We start from the raw sequence: 17658 nt of genomic DNA, 5'->3' as shown, positions 1-17658 counted from the left end.
AAGCAACTGCAACTGGTGATAGACCAATGGACTGCCTTGGTCAAAATATTGGCATCAATAATGAGGACCATATGGTGACCTTGGGAGGCTCTGAAAAAGTGAAGTATGGAGTAGGAACACTTAGATTCTCTGCCCTCCTTGGTCTATCTTGGTGCTCCCTATATGTAAAATGTTCATAAAAAGTTTAGAGTTGGATCTGGGAATATGGCCTAGTGGTAGAGTGCTTGCCTTGCATGAAGCCCTGGGTTCAATTCCTCAGCACCACATATATAGAAAAGGCCAGAAGTGTCACTGTGGCTCAAGTGGTAGAGTGCTAGCCTTGAGCAAAATGAAGCCAGGAACAGTGCTCTGAGTTCAAGCCCCAGGACTGGAAAGAAAAAAAGAAAAAGTTTAGAGTTGTAGGAGTCCACCAGAATCTAGTGTCTAAAAGGAAGACCTGCTTTAATGTTCAGAATGGACACAGGGCCAAGTATTTTGCTCTTTTAGGTCACCACCATTCCTCTGCCCCATGAAAATGAAGATGGTTTCATGTTCTTCAAATTTCCCAGTGGTATGAGAAAATGATTCAGGTGGTTTGATCTGAGCCCCAAGGGTCAAAGCCAGAAAATATAAGCGACAATGATTATCACCTGACCTCTAGAGATACAATGCCATCTTGTCCTGAACATCACACAGATAAGAAAAAGAAGCTGGGATATTGTGAGGGATCCTCTGTGATAGTCACATAAGTTGAACGAGGCCTTGTAAGGCACACCTTAGGGGAAGAGTGACCTACCTGCAGCTGCTCCTTCAAACAGATCAGATGGCATGTTACAGATTCGGCTTGAAATCGACATAACAAGAACTAGTTATATACCAGTTGGATACCCAGTACTTCCTGTTGCTGTTGCAGTAAGAGGTTAGAAAATGAGGTTGTGAGGAGCTCTCCATCCTATTTTATGTGGTATTAACTTAGGGGAAAGGAGTCAAGGCAGGATTCTGCGGCTATTGTGATCCCTATGTTCAAAAATCCTAATTCTGGCAGATCTCTGAAGCTCCATGAAGCACTGCACTACACAGTATTCATTTGATCTCAGCTCTCTACACCTGCAGAAATGGAGGAAAAACCTGAAAGGTTTGAAATCCTTAGAGACAAACTGAAAAGTTGTAAGAACTTATGGGTGTGGATGGGTGTCCACCAATTCAACAAAGGATAATTGCCCAAAGTTATCAGAGACCTCCATGGCTCTAGAAATACCATATAGTATTTACATACCTGTACTTCTCACCAAGAAGAGGGGTTACAGAGAAAAATGGTTTGGAATTGGATGGGTTGAAATTAGTTATACTGTTGTTGGAAAGTGTTTATTGGTCTCAGCTATAATAAATTTTAAAGTGTTAAACTGAATACAACAATTGTGCAGCACAAACTAACCAGGATAGATATTTATTAAACTCAACTCTAACTATGCAAGGCCTTAAACTAGATGTTCTAATTCTTTTTTTTTTTTTTTTTTTTTTTTTTGGCCAGTCCTGGGCCTTGGACTCCGGGCCTGAGCACTGTCCCTGGCTTCTTCCCGCTCAAGGCTAGCACTCCGCCACTTGAGCCACAGCGCCGCTTCTGGCCATTTTCTGTATATGTGGTGCTGGGGAATCGAACCTAGGGCCTCGTGTATCCGAGGCAGGCACTCTTGCCACTAGGCTATATCCCCAGCCCAATGTTCTAATTCTTAAGATTTGTGATTTATAGCTTTTTCTCCTTTGCAAATCCTACAGTAAAATCTATCACAGAAATACAATATTTTGATCAATTTAAGAATTTTAATGTAGTAATTTTTACATTATTGGTAATTCTTTTCTAAAATCAATGCCTTCCTTCTGATTTTTCTTTTTCCTTTTTCTTTTTCTTTTTTTTTTTTTTTTGTGCCAGTCCTGGGGCTTGAACTCAGGGCCTGTGCACTGTTCCTGAGTTTCTTTTGCTCAAGGCTGGCACTCTACCACTTAAAACCATAGCACCACTTCTGGTCTTTCCAGTTTATATGGTACTCAGGAATTGAACCCAGGTTTTCATGCATGCTAGGTAAGCATTCTACCACTAAGCCACCTTCCCAGTCCCCCTTCTGATTTTCCTACTGTCCATTTCATACCTACACATAAAATACTACAAATGTGTAAAATGTCTCTTTCAAAAGCTTGATATTAACGATATGACAACAATGATAAATATGTCTCTAGGGAATGTAACAGAGGACTCAAAACCCACATGCTCTTTTATTATATAGTATGTTGAAGTGTCTCATCTAGCATATTCATTCCAAACATTTAATCAAATGTCAATTCATACAAATAACCCTGAGTTAAATATGCTGTGGTGAATGCTTCTAAATCTCTCTCAGATGCTACTGAAACTTCTTTACAAAAGAAAAAGAATGAAGCACAACTGTGTATCCAGAAGTTAGCTTCAATACTCAGGAGTAGATTTTTATTCATTTTATAAAAGATTTAATACAGGGGCTGGGAATATGGCCTAGTGGCAAGAGTGCTTGCCTCGTATCGATTCCTCAGCACCACATGTATAGAGAATGGCCAGAAATGGCGCAGTGGCTCAAGTGGCAGAGTGCTACCCTTGAGCAAAAAGAAGCCAGGGACAGTGCTCAGGCCCTGAGTTCAAGGCCCAGCACTGGCCAAAAATTAAAAAAAATTTTAAAAAAGATTTAATACAGAAACTAAGGAACACTACAAGTGCTTTTAGGACTCTGGAAGGCTAATTCTTGAGGTTAGTTTCAAGAGTCAGAGTCTAACTGACTTGCTACTGTAACAGAGATACTGAGACAGCATAATTACCTGTTAAAATCTTTTTAATCAATATTCATGAAAACACAACAGCTTTGTGTTTTTCTCTGTGAATAAAATTATCCTAATTTTCTAACAACATCCCTTTTGCATTAATGAAACAAAGGATTTCACTTACCAGATATGAAGCAGAATTCTTAGAAGTAAATTGTAGCCCAGGAATAAATGCCTTTTCCTCTCCCCAAGCCAAAAACTTGGCAGAATAGAAGGGAGGTAAATATGAACTCTTAAATTTTAAAGAAAAAATTTTAATAGAGTCCAGGTATACCAGCCTGGAATTTTATAATCTCATCACAATGAATCAGAAATCACTTTAAAGAGACTTAGGGCTTAAACTGATTAAGTTTTCTTAGAAAAGAGTAGAACATTTCTCAATTCTATTTTTGGCTTGAATAGAATAAGCCACAGTGTAACATATTAGTCTGTTTAAATACTGTTTATTATTTATATTTCCACATATTTCCTTTTTGCTATGAAATAAGCATTAGAATTTCTATTTTATAGATGAAGAAAGGTATAGAGAGAGACAGAGAGACAGAGAGATATGAGGTGACTTAGGAGCCAGAATAGAGAGAAGAAACAAAAACAAGACTAAGACACAAAAGGACCATGGTTTAAATACAATTAGGCCACTTACTAACATTAAGCAAGTTCCTTTGATCTCCTTCACCTGTCTTTTCATCTGTAAAATAGAAATACTACCTACTTGGCAAATGGGTTGCAAGGTATATGCAAAACATCTACCAGAATGCTTAGTATAAAATTAGCCATTCAACACAGGACTCTCCCAACCAACCTACAATCACATTTTCTTTACCAGGCACAATGTCTTTACCTGGAACAATGGAAATATAGTCAATCTAAAATGCTACAGTGAAGGAAACAAGATGTCAATGTGTGTACAGTTTCTGGCCAGCTCAGGGCCCAATTCATTTGCCTTGTCCCTCCCTTACCCTAAGTGGTTGTGCCACAATAAAACTTAAATATTGGTTCCATTATAGAACCATCTTGGCACAAACATTCTATTTACGGCAGGTAACTTAAAAATTTGTATAACCTAAGAGTTAATCAGTTATTTCAATATATCCTTAGTAAATCAAGTTCATTTCTAGGGAAATCTTACCTTTCAGTCATCATGAAAATGCAATTAATATTTTACCAGAAAATGTATATTCATTCAACACATATTATTACTAGAACTTCTGCAATACATATTCTTAATCATGCATAAATTATTGTACCTGAAAGATAGAAGAAAATGTATTCCTTAGACTATACATGCCTAAGCATTTAAATGACTATTCAGTTTGGCTTCTAAGATATAAGATAGATTTTTTTTATTTTTCCTATTTTCCCCAAATAAAACAACAATGTAAGGGTAATAAACATAGTAAATAAATATAAATATGCATAGATAAAACAGATGAGTGAAAAATACGGGCCAGATCTGCATTTATGAAGCAATGACCTTCAAAACTGGCAGGGACCTGGTAACAATGTTCTTCACAAGAAAGCAATTACACTATAGCTTTCCTAATGTATATTTTCATTTTTCCTGATCTACAAATATAATTCCTATACTAGAAAGAATAAAAGAATAGTGTGGTAACTGTGGCAACCTTCTTTGAGAAGACATACGGCATTTTGATTACCTTAATAATCACATTCTAAATGCCAAATCAGTATAACTGCTGCAGAAGGCTAGACCAATACCTTGACAGAACTGCCTACAATGAAATTTACCAAATGTGACTCTCATGACTCCCACCCAAGGATACCTTTCTAATCCTCTAAAATCCTCCACAACCGACAGAAATAAGTAAATAATCCTCTAAAACCCTAACTGGGCTCTAATTATCTCAAAATTCATGATCTTTCTAAAATAGCTTATTTAAGTAAATATGACATATAACACTTCAAGAAAAATGTCCAAATTATTAAAAATTCAAAAATATACAATACTGTAGTCCTTTAAAATGTAGAAATATTGCTTAATCTAATCAGAAACTCACCATCCTAACCATACTAATTTAAAAGATGCTGAATCCAGGGTTTGACAAATGAGCACGTGTGCACATTCACAGTATTGAAATGTACAGGAGGAAGAGTTGCAAAGAAAAGCTCAATCTCTCAATGTCCAAAAAAGCTATACATAAAAAATATTCATTTCAGTAAGCTATTTTTTTAAACCTCTCCTCACATAGATAAAAGCAAAAGCAATCCAAGTAGTGGTGTCAAAGAATGATGCTACATTTTAGAATTCCTGTGGTTTTTAGGTTCCCAAGAAACAATGCACAACCACTAACACATCTAGACTGTGGACACTTACTACAAGGTGGCTGTATTTACACTATGCTTATTTTTTATAAAGTTAAATTAAAACAAAAGAAGAGCAGCAATAAAATAATCACAATAGGATAGAGCAAACACAAACCCAATAAATCCTGCTTAGTTTAAAAACACATTTTCTTAATGACAAAAAAAAATTACAACACCTATCACCCAACCTCATAAGTTCCACTAACTGGGAAAAATAACCATTTTCCTTATTGTAAGGCCATAAAGCTACAGGATTATCAATCATTTCTCATGGAGTGGTGATGTGTTTTCATTTGTAATCTGTACCCTGGCAAAAGTTAATGACCTGCTCCAAAAATTTTATTTCACCATACAGCACAAAAACATTCTTAAGACTCATGAAGTCTGAATCTCACAATGCCCTTGATAAGCCATTGTGTAAATGCTTTAGATTTTAAAAGAAAGGTTATAGGTTTCTAAAGCTCTTGAAAATGTACTCAAATAGCAAAGATGTCAACTTCTTTTTTCCCTTCCACCAAAAAAAAAAAAGAAAGAAAAACTGTGCATAAGATAAAGATACAATAGAAACAAAAAGTAACATGCCACTCATTCAGCAAAGGGATAACACATGACATCTCTCTACCATATTCAAGTACAAAAAAAGTCTTCTCATTTGATGGCTAGTTTTCATTATGACTGTATTTGAATGGCTTTAGGAAGATATTTCTTTTCCTACCCTCATGAATATTGGCTGCAGCCAGCACTAAAACCCCACAGATGATTTGGTGGGGGGTGGGGGGGACGAGGTGGGGTGGAGAAGGGGATGGAGAGGAAGTACAAGGCTGAAGTGCACACAAAGTCTGCAGAGGACAGTAGCTCCTCTTACACTACCCAGCATCTTTCCCACACACCACTATTTTATGCTATTGAGCACTGTCAGCAAAAATAATAATAATAATTAATTAGTTGGGGGAGCTCCCTGAGGATAGGACCCAGGTGGGCAGTTTCCTGGGTCACATTTGAACGGAGCCTCCTCTGGCTGCATGTTGCAAAGGCAAAGGGAATCGGGTTGAGACCCTTCCACGTCCAACTCAAATGTGCTTCTCCACAAAGAGCAGTTTCTGACGGCGAGGGCAGCCTCCACCGGCTGCTGAACGGAACCTGGGGCACGGTCAATCTTCTCCAACCTCTGACTTTATAAAGGGAGAGAGAGAGGGAGAGAGGGAGAGGGAGGGCTGTGCTTGCATTCCTGGGAGAGAACACTAGTCCCGACGCGCCACCAGAGCAGTCGTGAAGGAACACGGGCAAGAGGATGGTGGAAATACATAGCCCTTTCAAAAACACCAGCTTCGGGGGGGCGGGGGGAATAAAACCAAGAGATTCAGCAGCATCCTCATATTGTTAGCGTGGTCTCTTTCTTTCTTCCTAAGTCACCGTTTTCTTTCTGGCCACTGCCAATCCCCCCACGAATCGCCGGAACTTGTTGCTAAATTTTTTTTTTTTAACCTCACGCCCTCTCTTCCTACGCCTAGAAATGGCCCGTGTATTCAGATTTGGGGATCCAAAGGCGGGAGGTGGCGGGGGGGTGGGGGGTGGTGTTGTCTCGGTCTGCACAGCCCAGAGGTCTGGGCTCCCTTCAATAGGCCACTCGGCATGGGCTGCGCGTTCCCTTCCACCTTCGGAAAGCTCTGACTCACAAACGCTAGGGGAGAAATTATGACATAAACCTTTCTCCTTCCAACCAGACTGATCGAGACACCCCGGCTAGCCGGCCTTCTTCCAGCCCGAGAGAGCCGAAGCCTGCGCCCCTCGACGGGGCGGCCGGGAGAGGAGCCGCCCCCTCCTCTCACACCCCCTCCCCCGGCCCGGCCCGGCCCGGCCCGCCCCCCTCCGGACGCCCGCGGAAGGTGCTCGGTTCCCCGGGAGGGCTTGAGGAGCCCCCGGACCCGCCGAGCCCTCCCTCGGAGTTGGGGGGTCCGGGACGCGGGGACTCGCCGGGTGGCGGCGCGCGGTCCTCGGGGCCCCTGGGGCAGAGGCTCGGGCTGAGGCGTCCTAACCAACCCCCCCCCCGGGTGGGGGGGCGGTCCGCCTCAGCTAGGGGCGGACAAAGCGCGGCGCCGGGGCTGAGGCGACCCCCGGGCGGCGGAAGCCGGCCAACTTGGCCGACTTGGGGGGGGGGGTGGGGGCGGGCGGGACTGAGGGCGAGGGGGGTCCCGCCGGCGGGCGGGGAGGCGCGGCGTGGCGCGGCGCTGACCTGGATGGTGCAGGTGTACTCGCTGTCGTCCAGCAGCCGCACGGTGCAGCTGTACTCGCGCTCCAGGCTCCTGCTGCTGCCGCTCATCAACCTGCTCAGCATCTTCCCGCCCGCTCGCCCGTCCCCGGGAGCGACGCGGCGGCGCTGCGGACGGTGGACCGAGAGCCCCTCAGCCCGGCAGCTCCGCGCCGGCCCCGGGCACCTGCACCATCACCCTGACTGGGTCGCCGTCGCTGCCTCCCGCTGGCCCCGCTCCTCCTTCTTCGCCTCCTCCACCTCCTCCTCCTCCTCCTCCTCCTCCACCTTCCTCCCCACAGCCGCCACCACCGCCTCCCCCAGCAGCCCCGAGCTAGCGCTGGGCTCTCTTCCCCGGTGCCCCACTGCCCGTGTCTAGCTCGTAGGGGCGGGGCCTCGGCTGGAGGAGGCCAATGGGAGGCAGCGCGGCGGAACTGAGTGGCAGATCAGGTAGCCAATCAAGATAGGGAACTGCGGTGATGAGCGGGTGGGGGAAGCAATCACCGCCGAACAATCGTACTTAGCCTAAGCCCCAACCGGTCTTCTGGCGTCCCAAACCCCCAGCTTCTCGGTTGCTCCCGGTGGTTCCTAAGGACGTTGTTTGCCTGCCCCCGGGCCAGGTGTGGACACTCTACTTGATGGCTATCTGCTGCCTGAAATACTACTATGGTGCTCTACCACAGTGACCAAGCCTCGAACACTGCAACGGCGCCGTTCCCGCCTTCTTGGGAGCCAGGGCGAGAAGGCGGCACCTGCCCAACACCGGGAACCTCGTGCTCCAGACCTGGGGTCTGCCCCCACCGGTGCAGTCGGTACCCCCAAGTCTGCCCGGAGGGCCTCTATGCCCCGCCCCCTTATTTAAATGAGAAACAGCTGCTTTGCAGGCGCTATTAAGTCAAAGCTGCTGGGACCACTGAGGTCCGTGAGTAGCCGGGTTTAACCCCTAGCAAGCCCTGTTCTCGCTAACACCCCATGCCGCCTTTTATTTTTAGAAGAAGACAAAAGGAGGCTGAGGCTGAGGTGTGCTCCCCCTCCCACACCCGCCGGTAGGAACACCGGAAGTCATCTACTCTTTCCTTGCACCTTTAGAACTAGAATTATTACACACATCAGACATCTTCAGAACACATCACAAAGGGGGAAAAAAAATGGATTGCTTCCTTTCCTATGTGACCCTCCCCAACAGCTACAGACTCCGAGTGCCTTACCAAAACTTCACTGTTCTCCCTCAAAGATTTTAATAAAAGGAAATGATATAAAACTAGGGGGCTGGGAATATGGCCTAGTGGTAAAGTGCTTGCCTCGTATATAAAACTATCATGATACTGGGGGTGCAACTCAGTGGTGGAGCACTTGCCTAGTATGGGCAAGGTTCTGGGTTTCACTCTGAAAACTGAAAGAAAAAAAAAGACAACTGAAAACATTGATTCTGTAATATAGATTTATTTTAAATAATGAAATATGCACAATTTCCTATTTTGTTGAAACTCTTCTTACAAGAACAAAACATGGAAGCCTGTGTTAGCCAGGCACCAGTGGCTCACGCCTGTAATCCTAGCTACTCAGGAGGCTAAGATCTGAGGATTGCTGCTCAAAGCCAGTCCAGGCAGGAAAGTCGGTGAGACTCTTGTCTCCAATTAACCATGAGAAAAACAGAAGTGGTGCTGTGGCACAAAGGGGTACAGCATTAGTGTTGAACTGAAGAGTTCAGGGACAGCGCCCAGGCCTAGAATTCAAGCCCCAAGACAAAAATAAACAATAAAATAAAAGCCTATGTTAGCTAGAAAAAAAGCCTGACTTCTCTTCCTCCCCCCACTGTACTAGTAGTCTCACCTTTTTCCACTCCTGTCTGTCACTTACTGCTTGAGCCACACCTTGGATACAGTCTCTTGGGCATTTCTGTTCAGTTGACTTCTAACCCTGATTCTCCAAGCTTAGCCTCCTGATTAGCTAGGATTATAGGAATGAGCCACTGGTGTCCACTCTGTCTTTTTGTTGTTGTGTTTTTCAAGGGCTGCGCACTAAACCCAGGGCTTTGAACCTGATAGGCAAGTGTTCATTGAGCAGCAATGCCAACCCTTTTTTGAGAAAGAGTCTCCCTATATATCTTAGGTCAGCCTTTAACTCACTAACCTAGGCCGATCCTCCTGCCTCAGCCTCCTAGGACTGCTAGGCTAGGCTTCTGACTTAAAAAGTACGCTGCATCACTAGTGTGTTTCGATTCCAATATGGCTTGCTCCACCTGCCCCTGGAAGATTTCTCTCTCTCTCTCTCTCTCCAGTTATCACCTTAGTAACCTGGATTATTGTTCTTATGTTTGCATCCTCCCCTGTGGCATTTCAGTACAACCCTGGAAGAGTCATGAGACTAAAACAAGTCAGGTGTTCCAAGCGTAAAAGCAGATATGAGCTCTAAGCTATGGCCCTAGAAAGTAGCTCAGTGCTTGTAATATATAGGTAATATGAAAGTGTCCTACTGAAGTAAATGAAATTAATAGTTATTCTACAGCATCTACATCCCAAGGGAAGACCTGTGAAGAAACTATGAAAGTCAACAAGGTCTTGGAGACAAGTAAAATCATTAATATGCCATAGTGATGTTCTATACTATTCAGCTTTGTAATTCAAGATGTTAAACAGGAAGAACTTTTGTTGAAGGTAAAAGCTGGTATTCATTGTAAAATGTAGAAGAGGAAGAAAACAATGTCCAAGAAGTTACAGGAAGTCCCTTAATGAGAAGGTAGGAGAGTGTTTATAACAGGTTATGCAAGTAAACATCTGTTATATTAAAATTGCAAAGCACCATAAATACCGAAAAACTCTAAGAAACTGAATTCAGTCTTTCTTTAAAGTATGATTGTAGATGCAATGAGCAGGGATGAGAAGGCAATGTGGTAAGCAGCGTCCCTGTTCAGTATGGAACATTGTGTCTGCTTCAAAGCTCACTTCATTGAAAACCTAGTTAGATATTCAACCATGTTTGTACATAACATCCAGCTGCAAACCCTCCCTTTCTGATATAGAACACTTTGTGAAGAAAACAGGATGGAAAAAAATAAATGCAAGAATATGGATGTATGCCTCCCAAACAAGACTCAATATGCAGAAGTCTAAGGGGAACTAGAAAGTTAAACAGGGGAAGACTTTCCCTTTTTTTCTTTCTCAAGTCTGTTAGACAGGAAGTCCAGGATGGGAAGGATCTATTCAATAAAAGATCCTCCTGTGTCTTTGATAACCAGAGCCGTCACAGCTTTCATTTGTCTTGGATTATAAAGGAGGCTATATTTAGAATACAACAGCTCACTACAATGGCTCCAAACCCCCATCTTCTAAATTGTTAGGATGACAGCACCTTCTCTACTGTGAAGGAATCCTCAGGAGAAGTAATGTCTCTCATGTATGCCTTTCCTTCCCTCCCTTCCCCCCCTCCTTCAGTGCAATGTTCACTATAACATGAGGTTTTAGTAAGAAATATTATAATCCCTTCACCAAACATCATAAATATATAGGTCCTTCCCATCACAGTTAAGACCAGACTCTAACTTGTGGGGCTAGGGATGTAGCTCAGTGGGAAGAGCTTGTCTGGCATTCAGAAGGTCCTGGGTTCAATTCCCATCAAACACTCAAAAAGGCTATGACTTCTAACAATTTCATTTTTTAAAATTTTTTTTGCCAACTTCTAACAATTTCAAAGTCTCAACTTCTCTCCCAGGTGCTGTCTCTTCTGAGGGTGATTAACTATGGTATTAACTCTTTTAGAGGAAATTCTACCCTCCGTGTGTCAGTGTGACACTGACCTCCAATGAAACTATCATATTTTCAAGTAATAATCTAATATCAATACATTTTTTTACAAAGATTGAGATATTCAATCTTTATACATTGGCCCAGGAAGAGCCTCAGTTCAGTCCCATTGCATAATTTCTTCAGTGAGCATTAAAGACATTTCTGTCTTTGCTTTCTTGGATTCTTTAGATCTCAGCTTCTGTTCTAAGAGCAGGGGCTCAAATGAGGACATTCACACCCCTACAGAGGCAATATATTGACATACATGTGCTCTAAATCTACAGAGAGGAAAGGTAAATTCTCTTCAGCATCAGTGTCTACAGGAGCAGGGCTTCTGCTCCAGAGAGATTTGCCCATCCAAGTAGAGAACTGTTCTCAGGCTTGAAGCATCTACAATCAGGTTAATGACTAATTTATATTTTCTAAGAGTTGTAAACATATACTTGTTTTTTTTTTGTTGTTTTTTTTCCAAATTTTTATTATCAAACTGATGTACAGGTTACAGTTTCATATACTTGTTTTAATACTAATATACAATCCATATAGTTTCCCAGAATACTTTCCCCTTTTATCAAGACACCTACAGTTTAAGAAACAGCTTTTCTACCTTGTCTCAACTTCAAGTAGCTTTGATGGACAGCACTTGGTGTACATTGGCCAGGAAGAGATGGACTGAGGATTACACAAAATCTCCACAAGATTTTCAGGTTTTTAACTCTTTTTTGTTCAACAGAAAGTAAGTAGGTAGGTAGATAGATAGATAGATAGATAGATGAAAATATAAGCATGTGCATTTTTGTATATGTGTCTGCTAGTCCTGGGGCTTGAACTCAGAGCCTGGACACTGCTCTTGTGCTATTTTGTTCAAGGTTAGTACTGTACCACTTAGCCTTAACTCCACTTTTGGCTTTTTGGTGGTTAACTGGAGATGACCCTCATGGACTTTCAAACAACTTCGAACATTGATCCTCAAATCTCAGCCTCCTGAATAGATAGGATTATAGATGTGAGCCACTGGTGCCCAGCTGTGCTTTTTTTTTTTTTTTTTAAATCTCAAACTACACTTACTGACATTTTCTAGAGTACATAAATCATAGCCCAAATGAGAGAAAAAGTCAATATATGAATCAAGAAGCTCACAAATCTTGGCTAGCACATTAGATATATGTACAATGAGCTATAATACAGTATTAGCCAACTTCCCGTGTATGTACAATTAATCTGCAAACATGGAACAAGAGCAACGTGCTTGACGTGCAAAACAAATGCTACAATTATGTGAGCTTGGAAGTGACAGAGAAACAATGAGAGAAAGGCATTTGAGTTGGACCCTGATGAGTGAAGTATTTTGATGGATGAAAAAAGCAAGAGAAGGAGCTGGGGATATGGCCTAGTGGCAAGAGTGCTTGCCTCGTATACATGAGGCCCTGGGTTCAATTCCCCAGCACCACATATACAGAAAACGGCCAGAAGTGGCGCTGTGGCTCAAGTGGCAGAGTGCTAGCCTTGAGCAAAAAGAAGCCAGGGACAGTGCTCAGGCCCTGAGTCCAAGCCCCAGGACTGGCCAAAAAAAAAAGAAAAAAGCAAGAGAAGAGAGATGAGAGAAGAGGAATGATTTTTTTTTTTTTTTTTTTTGGCCAGTCCTGGGGCTTGGACTCAGGGCCTGAGCACTGTCCCTGGCTTCTTTTTGCTCAAGGCTAGCACTCTGCCACTTGAGCCACAGCGCCACTTCTGGCCGTTTTCTGTATATGTGGTGCTGGGGAATTGAACCCAGGGCCTCATGTATACGAGGCAAGCACTCTTGCCACTAGGCCATATCCCCAACCCCAGGAATGATTTTTTTTTATTTGTTTGTTTAACAAGATGATTTTATTATGTTTCCCAGGCTGACCTCAAACTCCTAAGCTCAACAGCCAAGGTCGGCAACATTTTAGTCGCTTAGCTAAGCTCAATTAAATTGGAAAGTCTGTAGTTGTTCATTAAACATAGTTAAAATTGAAGAGAAAGGAAGAAAAACATTCCACAGTACAATGCTAATTATTCAGTAAATGTCTGCAAAATTAATTCAGTTAATTCAGTTAATTAAAATTAAAAATCATTATTATATCTCATCATTTCACTATTTCCATTTTAGAAATAACAGGGCAATCACTAATGCCAGAGACTATGGTGAATATTTTACATATATTACCTAACTGAATCTTCACAATGTTGTGGTAAGGTTGTGCTATGGTTGTTGTCTCTTCCCCCTTTTCTGTGGTGCTAGGGATTGAACCCAGGGCCTCACCTAGGCTAGGTAAGAGGGTAAGAGCTCTGTCACTAAGCTGTTGCCCCAGAAAAACTAAGGACAAAAAAAAGCGCAAAAAGTAAGAATTTCAAAACACCAAATTTGGGGATGAGGGTATATCTCAGTGGTACAGTACTTACCTGGTTTGTGCAGGGCCCTGGGCTAGGCCCTAGGATCACAAAGAAAAGCAATTGAAACAAAATAGCAGAAGCAAAAAAGAAAATTGGATAAAATGGAAAATAAAAGGCAGCAAGTTATCAAAAATGTAATTCAAGAAAAGGTCCCATAATGAAGGATATGAATTTCCAAACTCAGAAAGCCTGTCAAGGGTCTAATACAATAGGCAGAACCAATCCGCACTTTGACACCCCACTGTTGAATTTCAGAAGCATGAGAATGGAAAGGCAACTTTTTCCCCCCAGAAAGGAAAGAAAAAAAAAGTTACTTGCTTCTTTAAGCATTCAAAATTACACTGGATTTTTTTTTTTTTTCCCCAGTTCTGGGCCTTGGACTCAGGGCCTGAGCACTGTCCCTGGCTTCTTTTTGCTCAAGGCCAGCACTCTGCCACTTGAGCCACAGCGCCACTTCTGGCCGTTTTTCGATATATGTGGGTACTGGGGAATCAAACCCAGGGCTTCATGAATACGAGGCAAGCACTCTTGCCACTAGGCCATCCTCCCAACAACATCAGAATCAGAAAGCTAGTAGAGCAGCATGTACAGTCTCTAAATGATTTCCGATCTAGAATTCTATGCCTAAATACACTGCAACGGAGTCAAAGTACTTTTAAAAAAACAAAAAACATTTATTCTTGGGAAGCAGGTACTAGGATTTGAACTCAGGGTCTGGTGAGATGGATGCTCTACAATTAAGCAACATATCTAGCATGTGTGAGTGTGTGTGTGTGCGTGCACGCGCACGTGCACACATCTATATTTTTTCTAAACTCCAAAAGATCATAGAAGGGAGTTACAATTTGAAATGTCCATCTAAGTCTCCAGTGCTTATTTTGCTGGTCGTGGGGCTTGAACTTTGGGCCAGGCATTGTCCCTAAGCTTTTCTGTGCTCAAGGATAGTGCTCTACCAGTTGAATCACAACTCTACTTCTGGCTTTTTTTTTTTTTTGGTGATTAACTGGAGATAACAGTCTCACAGACTTTCCTGCCTGGGCTGGCTTTGAACCACTATCCTCAAATCTCAACCTCCTGAGTATCTACAGGCATGAGCCACTGGAATCCTGTCCTGTCTAGTGCTTCTTGGTAAGAGTCATCTTTCCATAATTCTCCCCCAACACAAAGTATATTTTTAGACATATAAGATCTCAGCAAATTTAATTCTTTGGTATCCTTCCTTAGAAAGCTATTGATAAATGAGCTCTGCTGTACAATGCCAAAGCAAAGCAAAACAAATAAAAAAAACCACCTCACTGATCCTCTCCATTTGGACTTGAATTTACTTCCTATCCCATTAACAAGCTTAGACATTGATTTGCTTGGAACAATGAAATGAAAATGGAGATGGTGGGTGTGTTGTTTTTTGCTTAACCAAAAGACTAATGTGGTCCAGAAGAAGCCTGCTCCTGTGTCCTGGGAAGAAGCCAATATGAAGCTGAGTAGCAGCCAACCCACAGAGGCTGTCTAATGAAAGTGAGAAATAAATATTTTTCATTGTAAGCCATTGATATTTTGGAGTCATTACTAAAATAAGTATTGAAAGATGACTAATACATATATAGGATTCTAGAAATGGAATCTAACACAGAATGAAGTAATATAAATCCTCAGGATAATGAACCTTGATTCCAGAATGATAGCTATGGAGCCAAGTATAGAGAGGAACCAAGATGAGAACGGAGAAAATCAGATGGTTGTCAAGTGTTTCCAAGAAAATGAAATTGATTTATGTGGGTATGGGGGAGGTTTGGTTATGAGTTAGTGATAACTAACCACATTAAAACAAAGTAAGTGGCTGGGGATATGGCCTAGTGGCTAGAGTGCTTGCCTCCTATACATGAAGCCCTGGGTTCGATTCCCCAGCACCACATATATAGAAAACGACCAGAAGTGGCGCTGTGGCTCAAGTGGCAGAGAGCTAGCCTTGAGCAAAAAGAAGCCAGGGACAGTGCTCAGGCCCTGAGTCCAAGCCCCAGGACTGCCAAAACAAAAAACAAAACAAACAAATAAATAAAACAAAGTAAGTGAAAAATAAGAGCCAAGTTTTTTTTTAAGTTTCTTTTTTTATGTTTATTTTATTATTATTATTATTAATTTTTTGGGGGGGCCAGTCCTGGGCCTTGGACTCAGGGCCTGAGCACTGTCCCTGGCTTCTTTTTGCTCAAGGCTAGCACTCTGCCACCTGAGCCACAGCACCCCTTCTGGCCGTTTTCCATATATGTGGTGCTGGGGAATCGAACCGAGAGCTTCATGTGTAGGAGGCAAGCACTCTTGCCACTAGGCCATATTCCCAGCCCAAGAGCCAAGTTTTATTAATTCCAAGAAAAACAAAAGGTTGTACAAGGAAGGAAAAGTAATTATGGTATATAAGCATTTACATAGTGATAATAACACATATTAATGATTTAGTCAACATTATAATAGAACTATATTAGAATGAATTAAAAAGTGTACATGTGTGATTGAAGCAAGCTGGATATTGGAGTAGTTGAAATAAATATATTTTTCATAGATGATACCAATTTTTTCAAATTCAAGAAGGTCCAATAGAAACATATTATGTAGAAATATTGAGAAACAGCTAAAATACCTGAAAGTTATGGCAGGCAGCATGGACAAAATAACAAGAATTGGGACCTAGAGAATTTTTTTTTAATAACAGGCCTTAAGAACTACAGATATATGTCACTTCATGATGGGGATACTTTCTAGGAAATGTGATTTTTTGCCATTGTGTGGCTATCCGAGAGTACATGGACAAATCTTGGTGATAAAACCTACTGCAAAACTAGGCTAAATCTTTCTATTACCTATTGCTCCTGGCTACAAATCATACAGCATATTAGTGTACACAATACCGTGGTCAGTTGTGACAGGTATTCATGTATCATACCTAAAAATATAAAAGTTTTCATAAAAATAAAAGAGGAAAAAAATGGCACAGCTGTGTACAGTACTTACCGTGACTGAAGAAGCCTGCAGGACTAGAAGTTGCTCTGGGTGTGTCTGTGAGTGCTGAGTGACTGTGAAGGTCTAGGACATTACTGTGCCTTTTGCTTTATTTTTTGCCAGTCCTGGAGCTTGAACTCAGGGCCTGAGCACTGTCCCTGGCTTCCTTTTTGCTCAAAGCTAGCACTCTACTACTTGAGCCACAGCGCCACTTCCGGCCTTTTTCTGTTTATGTGTTGCTGAAGAACTGAACCCAGGGCTTCATGCATCATGCATGCAAGGCGGGCACTCTACCGCTAAGCCACATTTCCAACCCCTACTGTGCCCTCCGACTCAATAATATTTACCTTAAAACGGAAGCACATTGCTGGCTTGATGGTACATATTTGTAATCCCAGCTGCTCAGAAGGTGGAAGTAGGATTTCAGCCCAAAGCTGTCCTGAGCCAAAGCATAGGACTTTTCCAGAAAAGAACAAACTAAAAACAGAAGTGAAGGTATGCTAAGACCCTGAGTTCAATCCTCGTTTCCACCAAAAAGAAGCTGCAGGAGAAAAAAACACAATGTACAACTGTTTAAAAAACAAACCAAAAAAAAAGGACTTTTTGGCCAGGCATGGTGATAAATGGCTTTAACTACTTGGGAAGTTGAAGGGGAATGGTCACTTGAGTTTAAGAGGTCAATGCCAGCCCAGGAGACAAAGTGAAAACTAGCTCAATAAATTTAAAAAAAAAAACTTGCTAGATATTTTTATTCTGTAAGCTTTTTATGTTTTTATTTCTTTTGTAAAGATTTTGTTGAAAGCTAAAATGCAAACACACACATTAGCCTAAGCCTTCAGAGTCCGGATCATCAATATCTCTGTCTTACCTCCACATCTTGTTCCACGTCTTGTTCAAGGACAACAATGTACTAGGAGTTTCCATCTCCCATGATAACCTTGCCTTCTGGAATCTTCTTGATGGACATGTCTAAGGCTATTTTAGTTAACTCTTTGTTGCAAGTAGGAATATACTCTATAATTATTAAAGTACATTAGAGTAACCATATAACCTGGTAATATAGTT

At 42.0% G+C, this 17658-nt stretch overlaps 1 protein-coding gene across 2 annotated transcripts in view; it reads right to left on the bottom strand.

Annotated features, from left to right (window-relative positions):
- The window catches only part of Frmd5 (FERM domain containing 5), a 223501-nt gene extending 215735 nt beyond the window's left edge, over positions 1-7766 (bottom strand). Inside the window, exons 1-2 of one of the 2 annotated variants that reach the window (XM_048332283.1) lie at positions 7688-7766; positions 7385-7645 (exon numbers count right to left, since the gene is read on the bottom strand). In XM_048332283.1, the coding sequence (XP_048188240.1) occupies positions 7385-7486 (102 nt within the window). In that variant the 5' untranslated portion in view covers positions 7487-7645; positions 7688-7766. Of the gene's footprint in view, positions 1-7384; positions 7646-7687 lie in introns of those variants that run through there. The other variant, XM_048332284.1, reaches the window with a different exon arrangement.
- Between the last annotated feature and the right edge of the window lie 9892 nt (positions 7767-17658).

This window comes from Perognathus longimembris, chromosome 23 (genome assembly GCF_023159225.1).
Source record: "Perognathus longimembris pacificus isolate PPM17 chromosome 23, ASM2315922v1, whole genome shotgun sequence".
In the NCBI taxonomy this organism is placed as follows: Eukaryota; Metazoa; Chordata; class Mammalia; order Rodentia; family Heteromyidae; genus Perognathus; species Perognathus longimembris.
This window is presented reverse-complemented; position numbering and strand designations above follow the sequence as displayed.